The sequence below is a fragment of the Amphiura filiformis genome, chromosome 12 (assembly GCF_039555335.1).
Source record: "Amphiura filiformis chromosome 12, Afil_fr2py, whole genome shotgun sequence".
NCBI classification, from domain to species: Eukaryota; Metazoa; Echinodermata; class Ophiuroidea; order Amphilepidida; family Amphiuridae; genus Amphiura; species Amphiura filiformis.
Window position 1 is genome coordinate 28,114,930 of NC_092639.1, and position 23,934 is coordinate 28,138,863.

Sequence of the window (23,934 nt, forward strand, 5' to 3'; positions counted from 1 at the left end):
AATGTCATTAAGGGGTCACTTCCGGTCTGAGACGAAAAACCTTCAAAATGCCCTTCTGCCACAAGTAACATGGCAAAGTGATGCCACGTGCACACATGCGTTGACATTAGCCAATGTCTATGGGCGTTTTCATATATTTTGGGGTCAAAGGTCATTAGGGGTCACAACACGGCTGTGTTCGTGGGTTAGACCACAGCTAAGTCTAGTTACACAGCCGTGACTAACGTCACGGCTGTGTCTTTTTTCTTACAGGTTCTTTCTTCTTCTTTCTTCTTCTTCTTCTTCTTCTGCCGACCACTACATTTGCTCTAGCACTCACATGCGTACACCGATTTTGACCTAACTTGATCACAACCATCATTGCACATGCCCCTACATGTCATATGAAACTCGTGGGGTCAAAGGTCACGCAGGGGTCATAGGGGTCAAAAACGTGATTTCAACTCAAAATGCTTCTTCTCTCACAGATTACGTAGGACCGTGACATCACTTGCACACATGCATTGTTATTATCGAGTGTCTATGGGGTCCTCTCAGATTTGGGGTCAAAGGTCATTAAGGGGTCACTTCCGGTATAAAACGAAAAACCTTCAAAATTTTTTATTTGCTAAGAAAAACATAGGACAGTAACGGTATGTTCACACATAAATTGCAGTTACCCTGTGTATATATGGTATTTTTTAATTTAGGGTCAAAGGTCATTAAGGTGCCACTTCCGGTATAAAACGAAATACCTTTAAAATGCTTCTTCTCCCACAAATTACGTAGGACAGTGACACCACTTGCACACATGCATTGTTATTATCCAGTGTTTATGGGGTCCTCACAGATTTGGGGTCAAAGGTCATTAAGGGGTCACTTCCGGTATAAAACGAAAAACCTTCAAATATTTTTATATGCTAAGAAAAACATAGGACAGTAACGGTATGTGCACACATGAATTGCGGTTACCCAATTCATATGTGGTATTTTTTTATTTGGGGTCAAATGTCATTAAGGGGTCACTTCCGGTCTGAGACGAAACCTTCAAAATGGCCCTTCTGCCACAAGTAACATAGCAAAGTGGTGCCACATGCACCCATGCATTGACATTAGCCAATGTCTATGGCCGTTTTCATATATTTTGGGGTCAAAGGTCATTAGGGGTAACAACACGGCTGTGTTCGTGGGTTAGACCACAGCTTAGTCTAGTTCTTCTTCTTTCTGCCGACCACTTCATTTGCTCTAGCACTTACATGCTTACACCGATTTTGACCTAACTTGGTCATAACCATCATTGACCATGCCCCTACATGTCATATGAAACTCGTGGGGTCAAAGGTCACGCAGGGGTCATAGGGGTCAAAAACGTGATTTCAACTCAAAATGCTTCTTCTCTCACAGACTACATAGGACGGTGACACCACTTGCACACATGAATTGTTATTATCCCGTGTCTATGGGGTCCTCACAGATTTGGGGTCAAAGGTCATTAAAGGGTCACTTCCGGTATAAAACGAAAAATCTTCAAAAATTTTTATTTGCTAAGAAAAACATAGGACAGTAACGGTATGTTCACACATAAATTGTAGTTACCCTGTGTATATGTGGTATTTTTTTTTATTTAGGGTCAAAGGTCATTAAGGGCCACTTCCGGTATAAAACGAAATACCTTTAAAATGCTTCTTCTCCGACAAATTACGTAGGACAGTGACAGCACTTGCACACATGCATTGTTATTACCCAGTGTCTATGGGGTCCTCACAGATTTGGGGTCAAGGTCATTAAGGGGTCACTTCCGGTATAAAACGAAAAACCTTCAAAATTTTTTATTTGCTAAGAAAAACATAGGACAGTAACGGTATGTTCACACATACATTGTAGTTACCCTGTGTATATGTGGTATTTTTTTATTAAGTGTCAAAGGTCATTAAGGGGCCACTTCCGGTACAAAACGAAATACCTTTTAAATGCTTCTTCTCCCACAAATTACGTAGGACAGTAACACCACTTGCATACATGCATTGTTATTACCCAGTGTCTATGGGGTCCTCACAGATTTGGGGTCAAAGGTCATTAAGGGGTCACTTCCGGTATAAAACGAAAAACCTTCAATTTTTTTTTATTTGCTAAGAAAAACATAGGACAGTAACGGTATGTTCACACATGAATTATGGGTACCCAATTCATATGTGGTATTTTTTTATTTGGGGTCAAATGTCATTAAGGGGTCACTTCCGGTCTGAGACGAAAAACCTTCAAAATGCCCCTTCTGCCACAAGTAACATAGCAAAGTGGTGCCACATGCACCCATGCATTGACATTAGCCAATGTCTTTGGCCGTTTTCATATATTTTGTGGTCAAAGGTCATTAGGGGTAACAACACGGCTGTGTTCGTGGGTTAGACCACAGCTTAGTCTAGTTACACAGCCGTGACGTTAGTCACGGCTGTGTCTTTTTTCTTACAGGTTCTTTCTTCTTCTTTCTTCTTCTTCTTCTGCCGACCATTACATTTGCTCTAGCACTCACATGCTTACACCGATTTCGACCTAACTTGGTCACAACCATCATTGACCATGCCCCTACATGTCACATGAAACTCGTGGGGTCAAAGGTCACGCTGAGGTCATAGGGGTCAAAAACGTGATTTCAACTCAAAATGCTTCTTCTCCTACAGATTACGTATGACGGTGACCCCACTTGCACAAATGCATTGCTATTACCCAGTGTCTATGGGGTCCTCACAGATTTGGGGTCAAAGGTCATTAAGGGGTCACTTCCGGTATAAAACGAAAAACCTTCAATTTTTTTTTTATTTGCTAAGAAAAACATAGGACAGTAACGGTATGTTCACACATGAATTGTGGGTACCCAATTCATACGTGGTATTTTTTATTTGGGGTCAAGGTCATTAAGGGGTCACTTCCGGTCTGAGACGAAAAACCTTCAAAATGCCCCTTCTGCCACAAATAACATAGCAAAGTTGTGCCACGTGCACCCAAGCATTGACATTAGCCAATGTCTATGGGCGTTGTCATATATTTTGGGGTTAAAGGTCATTAGGGGTCAAAACACGGCTGTGTTCGTGGTCTTAGACCACAGCTAAGTCTAGTTCTTCTTTCTTCTTTCTTTCTTCTTTCTGCCGACCACTTCATTTGCTCTAGCACTTACATGCTTACACCGATTTTGACCTAACTTGGTCATAACCATCATTGACCATGCCCCTACATGTCATATGAAACTCGTGGGGTCAAAGGTCACGCAGGGGTCATAGGGGTCAAAAACGTGATTTCAACTCAAAATGCTTCTTCTCTCACAGATTACATAGGACGGTGACACCACTTGCACACATGAATTGTTATTATCCCGTGTCTATGGGGTCCTCACAGATTTGGGGTCAAAGGTCATTAAAGGGTCACTTCCGGTATAAAACGAAAAATCTTCAAAATTTTTATTTGCTAAGAAAAACATAGGACAGTAACGGTATGTTCACACATAAATTGTAGTTACCCTGTGTATATGTGGTATTTTTTATTTAGGGTCAAAGGTCATTAAGGGCCACTTCCGGTATAAAACGAAATACCTTTAAAATGCTTCTTCTCCGACAAATTACGTAGGACAGTGACAGCACTTGCACACATGCATTGTTATTACCCAGTGTCTATGGGGTCCTCACAGATTTGGGGTCAAAGGTCATTAAGGGGTCACTTCCGGTATAAAACGAAAAACCTTCAAAATTTTTTATTTGCTAAGAAAAACATAGGACAGTAACGGTATGTTCACACATACATTGTAGTTACCCTGTGTATATGTGGTATTTTTGTATTAAGTGTCAAAGGTCATTAAGGGGCCACTTCCGGTACAAAACGAAATACCTTTTAAATGCTTCTTCTCCCACAAATTACGTAGGACAGTAACACCACTTGCATACATGCATTGTTATTACCCAGTGTCTATGGGGTCCTCACATATTTGGGGTCAAAGGTCATTAAGGGGTCACTTCCTGTATAAAACGAAAAACCTTCAATTTTTTTTATTTGCTAAGAAAAACATAGGACAGTAACGGTATGTTCACACATGAATTATGGGTACCCAATTCATATGTGGTATTTTTTTATTTGGGGTCAAATGTCATTAAGGGGTCACTTCCGGTCTGAGACGAAAACCTTCAAAATGCCCCTTCTGCCACAAGTAACATAGCAAAGTGGTGCCACATGCACCCATGCATTGACATTAGCCAATGTCTTTGGCCGTTTTCATATATTTTGTGGTCAAAGGTCATTAGGGGTAACAACACGGCTGTGTTCGTGGGTTAGACCACAGCTTAGTCTAGTTGTATTTCTAACAGCTGAACTGAATGAATAAACAAGAATTATAAAACCATACATACCAATTACAGCTCTGTCTTCTATGCATGCAAGCATACATGTACAGTAGACGAGACTCTAGTATTTCACTTCGCAGAAAGTTACCTAAATTATTAGACTAACTTTCTTGTGCACTCTATCTACTGTATCTTGAAGTCCAACAACAATTTTTGTTTCGCCGATAAAGCGTGACCTCGTATTGTCTAATTTCCGTTTTTGAATGAACAAGAAATCCCCGATGTTTTGATCAATTATTTAAGAAAGAACTACTTTTTAGTAGGGAGCACATATGATGTTTTGATTTATTCGGGTACATTTCTAAAGTGATTTAGCTAAATTAAATTATGAAACATACTTAAACATTGTGTTTAATATCTTTGATCATCTTAATTTGCACACTGGTTTACCAAACAATTAGCAGAAACTTAGATTAAAAGTAAAATCTATTTTACTGAAATTGTATGCACCTAAGAAAAAGTGGTAGAGTCAAAAGAGGATTTCCCAAGGAAGGTACCATTATACACGCTGGTAAGTATTTATAATTTTGCATCTTTCAAGTAAGTAATCATCATAAATACTGACAGAAATAGCATAAATTGTGTTATAATTCTCACATCAAACTAACTGTGGCTATATACCAATGTTTATTAAATTCTGGTTGATTTTCGGGGCTGAATTTTACCAGCATTTTATTCACAAAATTGTGTCCCCTAATTTCAAAAGTAGTTGAAACCACTTAGAGGTGTTTTTATTTTTCTCTAAAGTTAAAAAATAAATCACCCCTTTTATTACCTTTTCATTTACTTCAATTTATACATAGCTTATTTACTATCAAAATTGTAGGCTTCTAAAGTTAAATTATTCTATTGCAAAATTTTATGAAAAAATTATGAGTTTAATTTCAAAAAATAATCTGGAAATACATTTCCAGACGTAAAGTTCGTAAACAAGAAAAATGGCTGACAGAGGGAGCAGAAGAAATGGTACACGTAGCAATTTTTTCTCTTGACTTTTCTACTCATATTACATATTATTCATTAGCTTACCGTGAAACTAGTATTTTTTTCTCCTGTAAATCTTAAGTCATGATACTGTATTAATGTTTTCCATTCTGCACACTGGTGCGTGGCAGACGAGTCTAAAATGCTGTGCGCGCTGACGTGTAGTTTTACATGTTATGCATCATGATCATGCATGTTGATAGTTCCAGTAACTGTAACTCGTCGTACCTAGATGTCATTATGTTTATGATAAAGACTGAAGTCTTGCTGGCAGGACTAGCATGTTGACTGATGTTGTGATGTATTTTTAAAATTCAGTCATGTCAGCTGTTGTTTTTAAAACAACTGAATCATTATTATTATTGAGGAGTGACTTCCGCAATCTATGTAGGCGCAGGCTATAGATTGAGCATTCATTTGGTTTCCTACCACACACAGATTGCGGAACTCTGACTGTGACAGTGACAGTTCTCAATAATTTTCATGCCATCGCAATTTTGGTTGTGCATGCGTTAAATTCCTTGCCTTTCAGGCTTTCCTTGCTGGGAAGATATTAAGACTCGCTATATGCAATGTATTTCATTGCAGGTGAACTTTGAACTTTTTTGCATGCAACTAAAATTGATATCTGTACAGGGAGAAGATTCAGGGTTCGTGGGAGTTGGGTTTTTTTATGTATATACAAGTAATTTAGACCTACATGTTTTTCATATTTTTGTGTCTTGATGTCTTCTGAACAATTGCATTTTTAAAAAACAAGAAAAGTATTTGATGAGCCAGCTAGTAACTGCTAGAGTGAAAACAGGAAGTAAAATCATGGGGGAATGACATCACACGCATTGTCCACGGTATCTCGATTGCAGAAAAAAGATCGCCGGCGCTCATCGCTATCTGGGAGTTTCCACCGTTGGTGGCGCTATACACACAGTGTCATAATGTAAACAAAACGTAATAAATCCTCTCGCGTAAATGTTGACAAGGTCCATTTAGTGAACTGTAAAATCAAATCTATGAGTTGTATACTGTTTGTGATGGTTTGAAATAAAATTGTATTGTTATTTGAGTTTATTTGGAAGGTTTTGCTGCATTTTGACTCGTTTTTTTTTTTTTTTAAACTTTTAGAAAATGTGGCCGGTTCGATGTATGTGACTCATATTCCGCGGTGTCATATATACTTGAAGGCTTTAAAACATGCTGTTATCAGTTGTTATATTTTTTAAAGTCCAGATAATCATTTATTTATTAATATTTCACTTGATAAATATACTTTTTTCTTTCGAAAAACGTGAAAAACAGTGTATTGCCATGAAGTTCAAATAAAATATGCCTCACGTGAGGTACCGTCCTCTTTAACTACGTCATCTTGTTGCCACACTCCACTTTGTATTGATTAGCGCCCAAAGGTGACGTATTGCTATACTTTTTTGGTGTTTTTTTTCATAGATCGGTTAGATTCATTCTGTGTTTACGAGAATTGGGCGTAGAAACGTAATTTGTGTACCAGTAAACCACCTAATCATGCTAATTGGGCGACAATACAACCCGGAATACAATCAATGAATGACGCTTTATTTATAGCAGCCAAGATTTGACGTTTAATTTGATGTTTAGCAATAAAAATTAATAAAACACTAAAGGCGATGTAATAATATTTCGCCAAGTATGGTCGTTTTAAATAAAATAAACGCTTCTTTTAATAGTAGAATAAAGCCGACTTATTGTTTAGGAAGTCTTTATTTGATTACTTCACCTGGTAGTATTAGTAAAAAGGGATTCCCCATGTTGTTGTTTATACCCGGGCTCGGTCATGTCTGGCCTTGAAAACAACAGGTGCGCGTACATTGTATACATGACGGTGAACGCAAACCACCTGTGACATGCATCGTACGAGTAGACATACTGTACACGTGAAGCATGCTCTTGTCGTCTCTTACGTCTTACGTCTTACGTCTTACGTCTATCCTTGTCGGTAGGAACCTTCATCAGAAGTAACATCACCAACTTTGATAAGCGTGCTTGGGTGGACGCGCTGCATTACTATTTCAATTCTTTAATTTAGTCCCCTTGCTGCCTTGAAGCCTTCTACGGTGGCGGCCTCAACAGTTGATCGTGGAAGATTATTCCACAACGGAATGGTGGAGGGAAAAAATGTGTCCCCATATCTATCTTTGTTATAGCTGATCTGGATGAACTTCTGTTTGTGGCCTCTGGTTCCTTTATCAGACTGGTGCACCAGGTGATTCTCCGGTGATATTTCCACCAACCCATTTTTAATCTTGTACATCATGGTGACTTTCTTTGTTTTTCTCCTGGCTTCTAGAGTCTCCCATCCCAATTCTTTCAGTATCCTGGTGACGGTGCCTTTTTCTCGGCCGTACTCTCTTTTACAAAATCTTGCAGCTTGCCTCTGGACTCTCTCTAGCCTGCTGTTGTTTGTCTGGTGTGACGAATCCCATGCTGTGGCGGCATACTCTAACAAAGGTCTAACGAGGGTTGTATATGCAGCAGATTTAATTTTCTCCTCACAGCCCCATAGGTTTCGACGCAATAAACCGAGAACTCGCTGAGCCTTTTTGCAAACTTTTGTAATATGGTCACTCCATGTCAATGTGTTGTCTGACCAGTTTGAACATCAAACGAACGAATGCATTCGATTTTACGGTCCAATTTTGCTGTACAAAGATAAAATGCTGGAATACATCAGTGACACCCGGCAGTGACATCAATGGTCATGGCAGTGATGCCGGCAAACTGTACCGCCGACGAGTGGAAATAATTCAAAGATCCACAATTGTCTCACAACCATGAAACATGCACAAATTCTCTGATCACCAGATTTTGCACACGTAATATTATGAGAATATCAAGAAATGAAGGAGACGTATATGACACAGACAGTATAAAAAGTAAGTTCCACTTCCATGTATATCTTAGTTTAAAACTTTAGTTTCAGCTCTCTCAACATGCTCAAGTTAGACTCGCTGAGTCTCATGGACGCCGTTCCTATGTCCATCAGCTCAAGTCAAGTTTTAACATGTCAAAATAACGTTTACAATGTAGTAAGCTTACAATTACATATACATGCTCAAGCAATTGAATGAGGGGTGGTGCAATAATTATTTAGGGGCTGGCATTTTCTTCGGAAGGGGGGGTCACAAATATGTCGGTGACCGGAGTCAATTTTTTTATGACCCCCCCTATCGCGGGCAAAAAATTTTTACGACCCCCCTATCGCGGGTCGAAAAATTTTATGACCCCCCCCTTCCAACTACACAGACTCAAGAAAAATTATTCATTGGCTGGAATTAAGGCGCGGGCGTCAAAACTTAAAAGTGAAGAAAGTGTGTGGGCGCGTAAAATTTTTATTGTAAGTGTAAAGAAGGCGCGCGGAGCGTGTAAAAATTTTGCATATATATTGTACGCACATTTCGACTGCGAAGTTATATTTTAAGTCACCAGTCCTTGATGATTCTATAACCCCCCCTATTTTGGGTGTTAAAAAAATTATAAACCCCCCCTATTTTTGGTCTGAAAATTCTATGACCCCCCCCAGTATTTTTGGGACCCCCCCTTCCGAAGAAAATGCCAGCCCCTTATGTGTACCGGGGTGGTGAATTCCATTGGTCTGCCAAAATTGCCCCCCCCTTTTAGCCGTGCCAAAAATCTTTACAACCCCTGGCCCTTTTGACGTGCCAAAAAACATTTGCCTCCCCTTTTGATGTGACAAAAAAAAATGAGCCACCCCCCACCCCCGAGTAAAATTTCCAAACGGCTTGCCAAAAATCGCTTGCCCCCCTCTCAGCCCGCCAAACATTGCTTGCCCCCCCTCCAAAAATTCTTCCCCCCCCCTTGAACATGCCAAATTTTTGGGATCCCAAATTGCAAACCTTAAATGGTCTAGATATATGTACATGTATGTTGCGAGTGCAGTGAGCAGGAAAATTTGCATATTTAGCCTAAGCCTTTTTTATTAATTAGAGCATTTTATTAAAAAGGTGTCCCATGAATGCATGCCAAGAATTGCTTGCCCCCCCTCTCGGCTTGCCAAAAATTGCTCCCCCCCCCCTTTCGGCTCGCCAAAAATTTCTTGCCCCTCCCCCCACAAATTTCATTATCCCCCAGGGCGAGCAGGAAATTTTGCATATTTTAACGTATTCATAACAATAATATAGGAACGGTGTCCAAAATATTTGTGCTAAAAATCACTTGCCCACCCCCACCCCTTTAGACCTGCCAAAATCGCTTGACCCCCCCCTTCGACCTGCCAAATAATGCTTTCCCCGCCCTGCCTCTTTTGGCCCGTAAAAATCTTTGTCCCCCCTATAATTCACCACCGGGTGTACACATTATTATTGCACCACCCCTAAATAGCTACAAAATCTACCATACGGGTGCACCATTTGATATGCTGGGGCATTGAGAGTGTTTTGAAAAAAAAAAAAAATTAAGCTTGGGCGAAAAAAAAGAAAAAGCCTGTTCTACGGGCGACCGACCCAGATTTTCCAAAATTTGCAAATTTTCCTTACAAATGAATGCAGACCCAAATTTCGAAAATATCAGGAACATTTTTTTTTTGTAATTCCCCAAATTGCAAAATATTACAGATTTTGTTGATTTTTGGTGCCGGTCATTTTGCAAAAAAAAGCCAGACCGAACGACCTTACTTGAAAGGTCCATCCGCCCATAGAACAAGATTTTTTTTTTCTGTAGCCTTACTACCGGTATATCATTTTCCATGCAGCCATATCACGGTTAAAAATGGTATAGTGAGACAAACTTATACAAATTTGACCACTGCTGAGTAAAAAAGAAAAAAAATCCCCCACCCAACTCTGCATTTATAAAGATTATACGGTATTTAAATTGAAAAAAAAAAAAAAAATGCCGCCCTAGGCGGCGAAAAAAAAAAAAATTGTAGCCGCCATACCAAGCTCCCATGCACCCCCAAAATAATTTAGCTCAATAATCCTTTTGGCTATTTGCACTTGTTGCCTTGTTTTTTTATATTTTTTTATAGGGCAACATTTTGTTTTCTCTGCCACAACACTTCCTGGTAATTCTAATAAAATAAAATAAATAAATAAATAAATGTAGATATTTATATAGCGCTTTATGCCGCAAACAGCCTCAAAGCACTTTACATTTATTCCGCCGTTATTAGAATATGTCGGAACCACGTTTGCTGCCTACAAATGGCGCAGGGTTCATCAGTACAACGACTGTGACTACCCCTAACAGCTTCCCATTGCACCTGGGTGGGGTGAAGCAAGCGAGACAAAGCGCCTTGCCCAAGGGCAACACGGTAGCGTGACGGGACTCGAACCCACGCACGTAAAGCAAGCTCTCAGATTATGAGTCCAAGGCAGTAACCACTGAGCTACCGTGCCCTCTAAATACTGTAAAACCATTTAATTTCGCTACAGGCCTTAATTCGTGAAATTAAATACCCATAAATTTGGCATATTTACATTGAATTGTAACATGAATTCCTGGATTACCCTTGTAGCAAAATTAGATTCCCATGAAAATGGTGATCATTACTAATTAGCGAAATTAAGTACTAGCAAATTACCCATAAACCCATTAAAGGGGCACTCTTATGATTTACAGCATGCACTCAGTGATTTCAACTAGATTTTTTTGAATGCAATGGTCTCTAGCCTTTAAGTTAGCAAATTCGTGGCTAGACTAACTTTTTGAGCAATCATGTCCTGTATTTACAGAGATGGAAACTACATGTAGTTGCCAGGGTACCAGAGAGCCAGTCATACAATTGAAAGCCGCATTGATGTTGATGAGGTACCGTCTGCAGCGTAACAACAACAAAGAGTGTACATTTTTTGCACTTTTATTTACCGTATATGCTCCATTTGCCTTATTGTTATTTTCAGGTGTCATCCAATAATGGAAAGTTATAGTCGCCATACCAGAAGAGGCCTACTGCAAATTGATGGAGTATGATTAATACGTTTATGATACCGGTATGTAAATGCAAGTTAAAATTAGCAATGTGTTGCAATCTTTTTGAAACAATAATTTTAGACAAAAAAAAAAACCTGTTCTACTGGCCCAACGGTCCCATCAGATTTTTTAGGGTGAGAAATTATATAAAATCCTGACAGACCAACCCTTAGACCACGACCAAGGCGTAATTACGCAGTAGAGCAGGGTTTTTTTTTGGTCGCCTTACATTTTTCGGGAGGGTAATCGGGTACCTGAAATTGAATAAGTGTGTCCCTATCTAGAGCTAAATGCCAGGATCATTCATGGCTGATGACTTACCCCCCCCCCAGAAAAAAATGTACCCCCCCCAAAAAAAAATTTCAATGCATTTTGCATACATGTTAAAAGAGTACGATGAACACAAATTATCACTTTGCATATTATAAAACACTAACATTTTTTTGGTAAGTCAACCACGAATGAGCGTAGCATTTTAGCAACTACATGTAAGTCACTTGGGAAACTCACTGCGGGCTGGGATTTAGTCTAGGACTTGCCATTCGATGATGTCCTGCTCTGCGTAGAAGTTGACAGGGCCTAGCGGTGGATTTGTAAATTTTCAAAATTGACCCTGTCCAGGTCCCTGTAGCCCAGGGAACAATGCAGTGTTACAATAAATTGAGAAGGTGCATTATACAATGTACATGGGACAATTTTCAGTCGGTACCCATAGCTAGGGGAATAGAGATTCATTAATGAAACTTATATTGCATTGGTTAGATATGTTTGGGTTCTTACAGTATTGGTTTACATGTACAAGAAATTTACTAATTTCCATTTTTTTCCTTTTCATTTACACATGATGCAGGTGTCCAGAAGTTGATATTGATTCAGCATGAGTGTGGCTCGACATCTCTGTATTCCTGACACCATTGGGCGCTGGTCTGGTCTGTTACCAATATGAGACTTGTTTGGTCTTAACTCGCAATACACATGATACAAGCAGCAAGCACAGTCAATTACAGTCATGGATGTACCATCGATAGCTGCAAATATGAACTACAGATACATGTACCATATTCGCTCCATTAACAGCCCATGCCCTATATAAGTATATAATCCTTTATCATTATGTGCATGATGCATGCAACTACTTGTGTATCCAACACATGCAGAGCTTTCTACACACAAGGTCCATATTCTGGGCTATTTTTTACATATTCATGTAATTATGTAAACAATGTAAAAAATAAGGGCCCGCCTAAAATGACTTTGTCAAGTACCCTGTGTGGTTAATGGAATGAATACGGTAGGAGAAAATTGTGCACAGTGGATTATGTTGAAAATTTTCAAATATTCCTATTTTCAAAGGAAAAATATTATCAACTTTTAAAATTCAGTAACAAGTTAGACATTCTTCCTTCAGTTCAAGTTTATGTCGCTCACCCAGTTGTGACCAAGTACAATGTATACATTGTATACTGCCCTATGCATGTGTGTATTGACACCGTCAGCTATGGGGACTATTTTGCGAAATTCAACAACCATACATTTAGCGGCTACAGGAACATAAGAAAGAATAGATGAGAAGACAACAAACCAATTTTATTTGAGAACATTTCAGGAGAGATAATGCAATATACGATATACCCCGTATACTTGAAAAATGAATGTGAAGCAATGTACAATGCATTTTTTTATCTTTTTTTATATAAAATTGGAAGACAAGCATATTGTGTTTTTGTATTTTAAATTATGTAGTGATTATAATTAATATGAAGGATACAATCTTAATAATAAATATATTGAACAGTCTAAAAGCCTGCCCCATTACTCTGCTTGGCTTATAATTATTGGTATTTACTTATTTTGAGATATTAACAGTACGGATTGATATAGCAAGGCATGCATACCTGTACGCAGTCTGGCAAAGCATTTTTGCTATTCAATACAAATAATTTTTACCAATTATTATTAGCCACACAAATAACACGCTGTAATACTTAAAAACACTATACTAATTTCACACTGATGTGGCAGTGACGTCAGTGCGCATTTCTTTGTGTGCATGCAGCCTCAAACCGCTAGTGGTTGTTCAAAGGGCTGGTGCACACAAGCACGCACTGAAAGATACCGCATATTAGTGAGCGAAACAGCTGCTTTAACACATTGACGTCACTGCCATATCAGGGTGAAAAAAAAGTATATACATGTATATCCCAGAAAGCTTTACGAGGCCCAAAATCTTTAGAAAACTCGTGATGTCAATGTTCCGTAGCTTTTGCGGATCATTAAATGGATTTTTTATCGAGATTTTAGGCTTCGTAAATTTTGCTCTATACTACTAGGCCTAAAATCTCGATAAAATGGAAATTGAGACTTTTATTGCGATTTTAGGCCTTATAAAGCTTTACAAGGTTTTAAATCTTGATTAATTTGACCTTGATCAATTTCAATGTTCCATAGTTTTTATACAAAACTTTACAAGGCCAAAAATCTTGATAAAATCCTTAATTTCAATGTGCCTTGGCTTTTACGGAACATTGAAATTGAATTTTATTGAGATTGTAGGCCCCGTAAAGCTTCACGAGGTCCACAATCTTGATTAAATTCTTGGTTTTAATGTTCCGTAGCTTTTATGCAAAGCTTTACAAGGCCTAAAATCTTGATAAAACTCTTGATGTCAATGTTCCGTAGCTTGTAGGGAGCATTGGAATCAAAACTTTATCATAATTTTAGGCCTCGTAAATCTTTACTAGGCCTAAAATCTTGATAAAATTGAAATTAAGAATCTTTTTGAGACTTTAGACTTCGTTAAGCTTTACAAGGTATAACATTGTGAGAAAATTCTTAATTTCAATGTTCCGTAGCTTTTACGCAAGCTTAACAACACCTAAAATCTCGATACAATTCTATGATTTCAATGTTCCATAATTATTTACTTAAAATAATTTCAATCATTGAAAATTGATTTCAATGTTCCGCAGCTTTAACGCAAAGCTTTACGAGGCCAAAAATATTGATAAAACCATTGATTTAAATGTGCCGTAGCTTTTACGGTACATTGAAATTGAGAATTTTAATTGATTTCAATGTCCAGTAGCTGTTTACGAGGGCCTGAAATCTCGATAAAATCCTTGATTTCAATGTGCCATACCTTTACAGAACATTGAAATAGAGAATTTTATCAATATTTTAGGGCTCGTAAACCTTTACAAGGACTAAAATCTTGATATACCGGTAATTGAAATTGAAATTTTAACTGATTTCAATGTTTTGTAGCTTTTACGCAAAAGTTTACGAGGCCTAAAATCTCGATAAAATCCCTGATCGTAGCTTTTACGGAACATTGAAATAGAGAATTTTATCAAGATTTTGGGCCTCGTAAAGTTTTACGAGACCTAAAATCTCGATAAAATTGGCATATTGAGAATTCTAATTGATTTCAATGTTCTTTATTTTTTCCGCAAAAGTTTACGAGGCCTAAAATCTCGATAAAATCCCTGATTTCAATGTGCCGTAGCTTTTACGGAACATTGAAATAAAGAATTTTATCAAGATTTTGGGCCTCGTAAAGTTTTACGAGACCTAAAATCTCGATAAAATTGACATATTGAGAATTTTAATTGATTTCAATGTTCTTTAGCTTTTACGCAGCTTTTACGCAAAGCTTGACGAGGCCTAAAATCTCGATAAAATCCCTGATTTCAATGTGCCGTAGCTATTACGGAACATTGAAATAAAGAATTTTATCAAGATTTTGGGCCTCGTAACGCTTTTACTGAGACCTAAAATCTCGATAAAATTGACATATTGAGAATTTTAATTGATTTCAATGTTCCGTAGCTTTTACGCAAAAGTTTACGAGGCCTAAAATCTCGATAAAATCCCTGATTTCAATGTGCCGTAGCTTTTACGGAACATTGAAATAAAGAATTTTATCAAGATTTTGGGCCTCATCAACGCTTTACTGAGACCTAAAATCTCGATAAAATTGACATATTGAGAATTTTAATTGATTTCAATGTTCCGTAGCTTTTACGCTAAAAGTTTACGAGGCCTAAAATCTCGATAAAATCCCTGATTTCAATGTGCCGTAGCTTTTACGGAACATTGAAATAAAGAATTTTATCAAGATTTTGGGCCTCAGTAACGCTTTTACTGAGACCTAAAATCTCGATAAAATTGACATATTGAGAATTTAATTGATTTCAATGTTCCGTAGCTTTTACGCAAAAGTTTAAGAGGCCTAAAATCTCGATAAAATCCCTGATTTCAATGTGCCGTAGCTTTTACTGGAACATTGAAATAGAGAATTTTATCAAGATTTTGGGCCTCATAACGTTTTACGAGACCTAAAATCTCGATAAAATTAACATATTGAGAATTTTAATTGATTTCAAAGTTCCGTAGATTTTACGCAAAAGTTTACGAGGCCTAAAATCTCGATAAAATCCCTGATTTCAATGTGCCGTAGCTTTTACGGAACATTGAAATAAAGAAGTTTATCAAGATTTTGTGACATGTAACGATCGACGAGACCTAAAATCTCGATAAAATTGACATATTGAGAATGTTAATTGATTTCAATGTTCCGTAGCTTTTACGCAAAAGTTTACGAGGCCTAAAATCTCGATAAAATCCCTGATTTCAATGTGCCGTAGCTTTTACGGAACATTGAAATAGAGAATTTATCAAGATTTTGGGCCTCAGTAACGTTTTACGAGACCTAAAATCTCGATAAAATTGACAAATTGAGAATTTTAATTGATTTCAATGTTCCGTAGCTTTTACGCAAAAAAGTTTACGAGGCCTAAAATCTCGATAAAATCCCTGATTTCAATGTGCTGTAGCTTTTACTGGAACATTGAAATAGAGAATTTTATCAAGATTTTGGGCCTCAATAACGCTTTTACTGAGACCTAAAATCTCGATAAAATTGACATATTGAGAATTTTAATTGATTTCAATGTTCCGTAGCTTTTACGCAAAAGTTTACGAGGCCTAAAATCTCGATAAAATCCCTGATTTCAATGTGCCGTAGCTCTTACAGAACATTGAAATAAAGCATGTTATCCAGAGTTTGGGCAACGTAACGATTTACGAGACCTAAAATCTCGATAAAATTGACATATTGAGAATTTTAATTGATTTCAATGTTCCGTAGCTTTTACGCCAAAAGTTTACGAGGCCTAAAATCTCGATAAAATCCCTGATTTCAATGTGCCGTAGCTTTTACGGAACATTGAAATAAAGAATTTTATCGAGATTTTGGGCCTCGTAATGTTTTACGAGACCTAAAATCTCGATAAAATTGACATATTGAGAATTTTAATTGATTTCAATGTTCCGTAGCTTTTATGCAAAAGTTTACGAGGCCTAAAATCTCGATAAAATCCCTGATTTCAATGTGCCGTAGCCGTGTACGGAACATTTAAATAGAGAATTTTATCAAGATTTTGGGCCTCATAACGCTTTTACGAGACCTAAAATCTCGATAAAATTGACATATTGAGAATTTTAATTGATTTCAATGTTCCGTAGCTTTTACGCAAAAAGTTTACGAGGCCTAAAATCTCGATAAAATCCCTGATATCAATGTGCTGTAGATTTTACGGAACATTGAAATAGAGAATTTTATCAAGATTTTAGGCCTCGAAGGTTTTATAAGGTCTAAAATCGCGACAAAATCCTTGATTTCAATGTGCCGTAGCTTTTAGCTTGTAGTATCATTCGATAATAATTTAGCTTTCTTTGTAGAAATATATGCCCTACAAACTCTGCACAGATGATCCAGTGCCTTTGTGTGAGTTTCCATTTATCATAATAACATCTAAAACGTTGTACCGGTAATTATAAATAAAAATGTCAAAAATAATGCGTGAAACACGAATATATCACCCTCTCTAAAGACGCCATTGTCCTCAGCGCAACCGAGTGCACAGTGAGCGCCGTACGGCTCCCGCATATGCATTGCGCCGTAGCACCGAGTTACTATGCATTACACGGTAAACACCGCAAAAACAGTGCGAATAAAATCACTGAAAATAAGAAAAATACTGAAGGCAAGTTTATTATATTATAATTTTTATTTGGGAAATATATTATCTTTTATTACGTTAACTTCGATTTTACTTTTGCCCTAACCTTTTCGTGCAACATGGGGTCATTTTTTGGTGATTTTGGATTTCGAAATTTTATCGCGGTAATGGCGCGATAACCGGTGAAAAATAATTATCGGACTGGACAGTATGACTCAATTACCGCTTATATTTTCGGTATTTTTCAAATGTCATTGGTATTTACTAGTAAAATAAACCATTTTACAACTAATAAGAGACGAAGAATACTTTCACTGTGTTTTTTAATTGAGTTTTATTGAGTTTTCTATCTCCATTTTTTTTTTTTTTCTATGTGCGAGTGCAGTGTTTACATGTCAGTCTCTGTGACGTCACGACAAGGGGGAATCCCGCACTGGAGGAAAGAATTACCAACCGATAAACAATAATACTTTATTCTCAGAAATACACGCGATCGAGATACCGTGTGTCAATGGAGGAGATTCGGTTGTCATCTCTCAAAAAGACCCGGCCTGGACGTGAACTTTATGCGCAGTCGCAGTTCATGCACAGTCCAAGATTTGTGAAAGGGCTTATTTATTGTTAGTCAGTCATTTATCTTTGACAATTTACATATTATTTATGACTAAGTAAACTTGAGAAATCTAGCTTTGAAATTGCACATAGTGTGTCTCATGTTAAGTTGATAGTAATATCATGTTGGATCTCGCAGTGGTAAGTGCAGGCGATTTGTTTATAGCAGGATTTAGGTTAACACTATAGCGATTCAAAACCTCCACTGCAAAATCCAATTTGGTGTTCCTCTCAACTTGAGACGAAACATGCAATGGTATAGAGTCCCAATCTATCGTTCAATTCAGTAGATCAGTGGTGACATGTTTTGCAATGCTTGTTAAATATTTTGTTGATGTTTAAATGTGGACACATTTTATATTTACAGGGTGGGGCAATGGTGGTGGAGCTGCGGGTACAGAGGACATGTTAGAGTCTGAAAACAATAGATTATCTCAAGGGCTTGCAGCCAAAGTGTCTACACTTAAATCAGTAAGTATCTTCATCTTGAGTGTTGGTGGTAGGTTCAAAGCAACAATAACAAACAATTATTTTGTGATTGCTCCCGGGGATTGCTCGCTCTTAAAATTGTTATGGCCAACATCTTGCATACATAGATCTGATGGTGATGTACATGCATTTGTTCACATTGGAATGTATCAGTTATCATGCACTTCCGTGAACTGCATTTCTACATTGATTTGGCAATGAATGATTGAAAAAAAGTAGGAAAATCATATTTTTTTTATCATGTTACATCTTATTTTTTTAAATCATTTTGTTGAAATACAATCACTGAGGTCCATATGCACAAAACAAGTTAGACCAGATCTAACTTTAGACCTTTTCTAACTATGGAGGTTAGACTTGGGGAGGAATGCATAATTCTTCTCTTTTCCTCCTTTCCAGCAAAGCCCAAAAGTTAAATTGCAGGCATCTAATATTAAGCTACATGTATTTACCCTTAACAGGATCTAAAATAATACCAAAGAGTTCCTTTTCTCTAAGACTAATCTCCATAGATAGACCAGGTCTAAAGTTAGACTTGGACTAATTTGTTTTGTGCATTCGGACCTGAAGTTCAGGAATTGCATGAATGGGGTTCATTAATATGGGCATGATCATTGGTTATGAATAATCTAGATGATGCCCTCAATTATGTTAATGGACCCTTCAATCATCAGGAAAGGTTCCTTTAACCAGGAAAGTTCATCTTATGTAACTACTAACTGTTCAATTTTTATTAGGACTGGCATGCACAAATGCAAAACACAGCATGCCATTATGCCTTGTGTATAGTGGCTAGAGCATGTTTGTCATGTCAAAAAGTAAGCAAACCTTATAAAAACAAAAACAATTATTTATGACTTAAAGTAGCATCCAGTTTTTAACTTAATTTGTATTTCATTAGCTCAAAACAATATTGTTAAGGTTTTCAACATAGTCATTAGTCACTTAAATTCAGTGCACAAGTCAGCCCTTAAAAATGGTATAAAAAAACCCAGGGGCCTGTGAAATGTTGTCACCAAATTCAACAAGTCACACTGATTTAATCATCAATCCATGTTGTTGATTGCGAAAAATGTATGAAAAATGTGGACCAGGCCGTGTGTTTTGAACTCGCCACCCTTAGCGTTACATCACAAATATTATGAATTTTTACACCAATCAAGTTTCAAATTAGAATATCTCCGCAACTATCAACCCTAAACTAGCAAAAGTATACATTTTTTTTAGCTGAAGGCAAAAGCAATTTAAATATACACATTTCAACTCATTGTACAGGGTGACCTTGAAGTTATACAGGGTGGAATAAAAAAAATCCAAATAAAAAATGGGTCACTTAAGGTTACACGAAGAAACGATAAAAAACGATAAAAGGCGTATAAAGTTGTTCTCTAAAACCGCGTTTTCTCAGCAATCAAATATCGCAGTGAGTCAAATGTTGGTGCATGGATGTATCTTAACATTATTTTTGTGTGTTTATACAAATTTTTAGAATCCGTTTGAAAATCCTTCGTTTAAATCATTTTTACACACCATGTTCACAAGATCAAAAACACGTTCCATGCAGTTTTTTTCAAATATTCGCTCCGTATAAAACCACGCCGAGTGACTGTTTTCTCCCTTTTTGTATTGTACTACAAATCGACCAAAGAAATAATGTTGCCATGGGGAAGAACCAAATACAATACCGATTAAATTTTATTAGCCCGTTTTTGGGAACAATTTTCGAGAATCTTGTACCACAAAACACTGTTATGTTACATTATCGATATCTGGATTGTGGAGCGTTAATTTTGATTTCTAACTGCCTACATTATTTCTCAAAAGTATGTCGATTCCTTTACCATTTGAATTTCATTCCAAATTTAAGCTACTTTTGCAAAAATCGAGGTTTTTCGCCATCGATACCTCCGACATTTACAGCGGTGATGAGATTGTTTACCATAAGAGCCTGGTATGCACTATTCCATAATAGTCAGTTTGAGATCAATCGATTTCACAGGTCACTCAGTAGCTCAATCGGTTAGCGCGGCGTCGGACTCACGTTCGACTATATAATACTATAGTTTTGAGCTGGAAAACTTTGGTGCGTGTTCGAGTCCCTATGTGGTCCATTCCATCTATTTTATTTTATTTTTCTCTCACTTTTTTCTTTTTTTTTTTTTCGTTTCTTTCTTTCTGACTGCAGTGACTGATTGTTTTTGCCCGTTTTTTTTTTCATTATATAATTCAGGAATTTTTAGGCTATACTAATCTAATTGGCGCTGCCTATGAATATATTTTTACAAATTAGATTAACAAAATATTGGTTGTTGGTTTTGTTACTGTTGTTGTAGTTATTGTTGTAGGCCTATATATTGCATAATCAGGGTATAAATAGGCATACTAGGCCTATTATAGCCTATAGAAGCATTGATTTATTTCACGACAGATATCATCCAGGATAATTTCAAAAATTGACAATTTAGAAAATCCAAAGTAAAATTGCCGAAAACGGCTGCCCACAATCCCCCACCCCCATCAGCCCATATGGTCCTATCATGGTCGCCTTCCCCGCCCTTCCCTATCCCTGCAACATAATGATGACTCACGAGCCGCGGTTTGTCCGTGGCCCAAGTTCAGATTGATACACTATTGTACGTGTGAGTTCATTCTTTTCTGCATGGCTGTTTCCATTATTAACTTACGCCCCTCTGGAATCAAGCCTTGAAAATCAGTTGTATTTAACCTTAATGCATTGCTTATTACTAACTTGCAGTTATAAACTGAAAGTAAACAACATTGATTTGGTTAGAGGTTAGGGGGAGCCTACTGACTTTGGAAGAAAAAAAATCACAGCTGTTTGGTAATATCGGAATACAGGGTGTCCCAAAATATGTTCAATTTTTTTTACAATTAAACATATTTTGAACTGAAACATTTTACCCCTAACCCATACAGAAAAGGTAAGTCCATATTTAGATTCCTCATCAAATTTCCTCTCAGAAAATGTATATTTTGACTATGATAGGGTAAGTAATTAAAAATTTACAACAACTTTTAGATTTTGAAGAAATCCGCATCACTTACTACAGTGTTTAATATGAAAACGGGTAGTTTTGTACGTAAAAGTTTGTATTTTATAGACTAAACCAATCATAAAGTGTTCAAAATGATTAAAAACAATTAGCAGAATTAATTTTCTTTCAAAAGAGCTATTAACCATGTCTGTAGCCCATATGGATGCAAAGATATGATCATTTGATTCAACGCGCACACACAAAATCTTTATTTCCCATAGACTTTGCACATACCGCCACCGCCTCAACCGCCACCGCCTCAACAACCACCTCGGCCATTCTGAACTCAAACAACTGTACCTCCACTGTCTTAGCTGATAAACAGCTTTGGAGGTCTGTTAGGGCACACATTTAGCTACAAAATGACACCAAACACACTACAATACCTGTTGTTTAAGCAGAGATATAACAATTTGAACGAGTCTCGATTTGGAAAAGCGTAACAAAACCACCATTTTTGGGTGGCGAGTTCAAAACGCGTGGCCACCAGTGAAACATAAACATTGTACAATTTGAGTTTGGGCCTATTGATAAGGATCATATATTTCAAACCCATGGACTATTTTGGCTTATTTTGTGCACTGACCATAGTGCTTTCCCCATGGCCTAGTCTTAGTTTTTTGTCTTGATTTTTAGCGTGAAATTTATTCACAATATATGTCACTCTTGTTATGTTCTCTTATATTTGTTTCAATTACAGTTAGCTATGGATATTGATGAAGAAACTAAAAACCAAAACGTTTATCTAGATGGAATGGTAAGTAGAGATCTATTATATCAATTAATTCCAGTTATTTCATCAAGTCTTTTTTATTGTTATTTAATATTAACCGAGTCTTTTGTTCAAAAAGGACAAGAACAAATTTTAATCTGAAATTTCTCTTGACACAACACAAAATACAGCAAAAAGGCCTAGATATTTGTCTCAGAAAACCATGTATGCAGCTTTTAAATTTGATTTCTTTTGTGTATTAATTTTTTTCTATGTTTCAAGGATGCTGGGGTTTTCATGTCGTCAGGGGGAAAAGTCAGAAAATTTGGTCGCAAAGTTGAAGAAAAATTGTACATGTGCTGATTTTTTAAGCATACTGCTTTGCTGTTTTTCCATTTTCTTCTGAGATAAACTTTTTTTTTTTTTTAAACATGTGACAAATTGTTAGATGGAGGTCAGGTGCAACAGAATACATCACCTCATTTCATCAAATCACACTACATCATGTACTCCCATTACATTGTACAGGCTCCCTTTGCTTTCATTTTGAGAATAGACTGGCTAAACATGGGTCGATAGTCAAGAAATGAACATACTTTGCAAGATCTGTTCATTGAGGTACTTCTTGTCACTATTGACCCATGTTGCACTAGAATGCAAATCAGTACAGAAAAGTGAAATGGGAGAAATGCATTGTGGGAAGCATAAGATATCTTCTTTGTAGGTTATTGGCCAAAAGTAAGATTGTAGATTCAACTCTCAGCATTATCAGTAAGTGTTAATTTGTTATCAATCCTTACTTGTGCTAATTCTTTCTTCTTTTTCCTTACAGGGAGATGATTTTCAAGGAACAGAAGGACTACTCGGCGGTACCGTCAGGAGATTTGATACCATGCTTGGAACAGGCAGACAAAACAGAAAACTCATGTGCTATTTAATATTATTTATTGTTCTCATATTTATTCTTGCGTATTTCTTAGTGGGGAGAGTCACAAGAGCTTAAAAACTGAGAACAAAAAGTAGAGAAAGGACTCTGAAAGATGGACAAGTGGACCAAAATGCAATGAGGTGGAATTCATTTTGCAAAGAAAAAGCTTATGTTGAGTTCTTTAGTTGTTACAGTACAAGACAATAAATTGCCGGACAGGCTTGAGTGATTCAAGTGACCCGAGTGGGGCTCCATTGATCGACTGTAGTTAATTGGTTGAACACTTGAGTTCACTCTATGTTCAACCAGACCACTGTCATTGACCAGTTAATGTTGTCTTGTACTGTAGGTGGACATAAGAATACAGGTGCAATAGTTATCATGCGTTGTTTGAAATATAACGTGAAAATGGGCTATCCCAGTTGAAATCCGTACATCCCCTATGGAAGACATGAGCTTAATCTTCCACACAGGGAGTGTGAATTTCAAATGGAGTTACCTGAATGAGTGGCTTCATTTGAAATCTATACACCCGTGTGGGAGATTAAGGGCATGTCTTCCATGGGGGTGTATGGAATTCAACTGGAAATGCCAAATGTGAAGAAGGCTATGGAAAACTAACTTGGTGATTCTTTCTTGGTTTGGGATCATTGCAATGTTTCCCATCTGATCTGCTGTGTATATATACAGCATTTATACTTTGTCTGATGACTAATCAGGAGTTGAGTTAGTCCGAATAATCAGTCCCAGAAGAACAAAATATTCATTTTCTGACATGATCGTGTTCTGGGTCTGAACTGTTTCC

General features: G+C 37.2%; 2 protein-coding genes and 1 long non-coding RNA gene across 3 annotated transcripts in view; 2 read left to right on the plus strand and 1 right to left on the minus strand.

The window, feature by feature from the left end:
• LOC140166742 (thrombospondin type-1 domain-containing protein 7A-like) overlaps positions 1-4,514 on the minus strand; it is a 283,222-nt gene extending 278,708 nt beyond the window's left edge. The window contains exon 1 of the mRNA XM_072190238.1: positions 4,371-4,514. The gene's annotated coding sequence lies outside the window, so the exon portion shown is untranslated. The remainder of the gene's footprint in view (positions 1-4,370) is intronic.
• Positions 4,515-5,293: 779 nt separating this feature from the next.
• On the plus strand, positions 5,294-23,236 carry LOC140166006 (BET1-like protein). Its single transcript, XM_072189375.1, has 4 exons — positions 5,294-5,330; positions 18,312-18,415; positions 22,190-22,246; positions 23,034-23,236. The coding sequence occupies exons 1-4, from the start codon at positions 5,303-5,305 to the stop codon at positions 23,202-23,204; spliced, it is 360 nt and encodes a 119-aa protein (XP_072045476.1). The 5' UTR covers positions 5,294-5,302; the 3' UTR covers positions 23,205-23,236.
• On the plus strand, positions 8,033-12,939 carry LOC140165349 (uncharacterized). The gene is made up of 3 exons (XR_011860686.1): positions 8,033-8,254; positions 11,240-11,329; positions 12,160-12,939. It is a non-coding gene; the product is annotated as an uncharacterized lncRNA (long non-coding RNA).
• Positions 23,237-23,934: the final 698 nt, after the last annotated feature.

Coding starts and splice junctions, on each gene's coding strand:
- LOC140166006 (XM_072189375.1), top strand. CDS start 5,303: ATGGCTGACAGAGGGAGCAGAAGAAATG. Junction 18,416..22,189: donor AAGTGTCTACACTTAAATCA/GTAAGTATCTTC, acceptor TTTCAATTACAG/TTAGCTATGGATATTGATGA. Junction 22,247..23,033: donor ACGTTTATCTAGATGGAATG/GTAAGTAGAGAT, acceptor TTTTCCTTACAG/GGAGATGATTTTCAAGGAAC.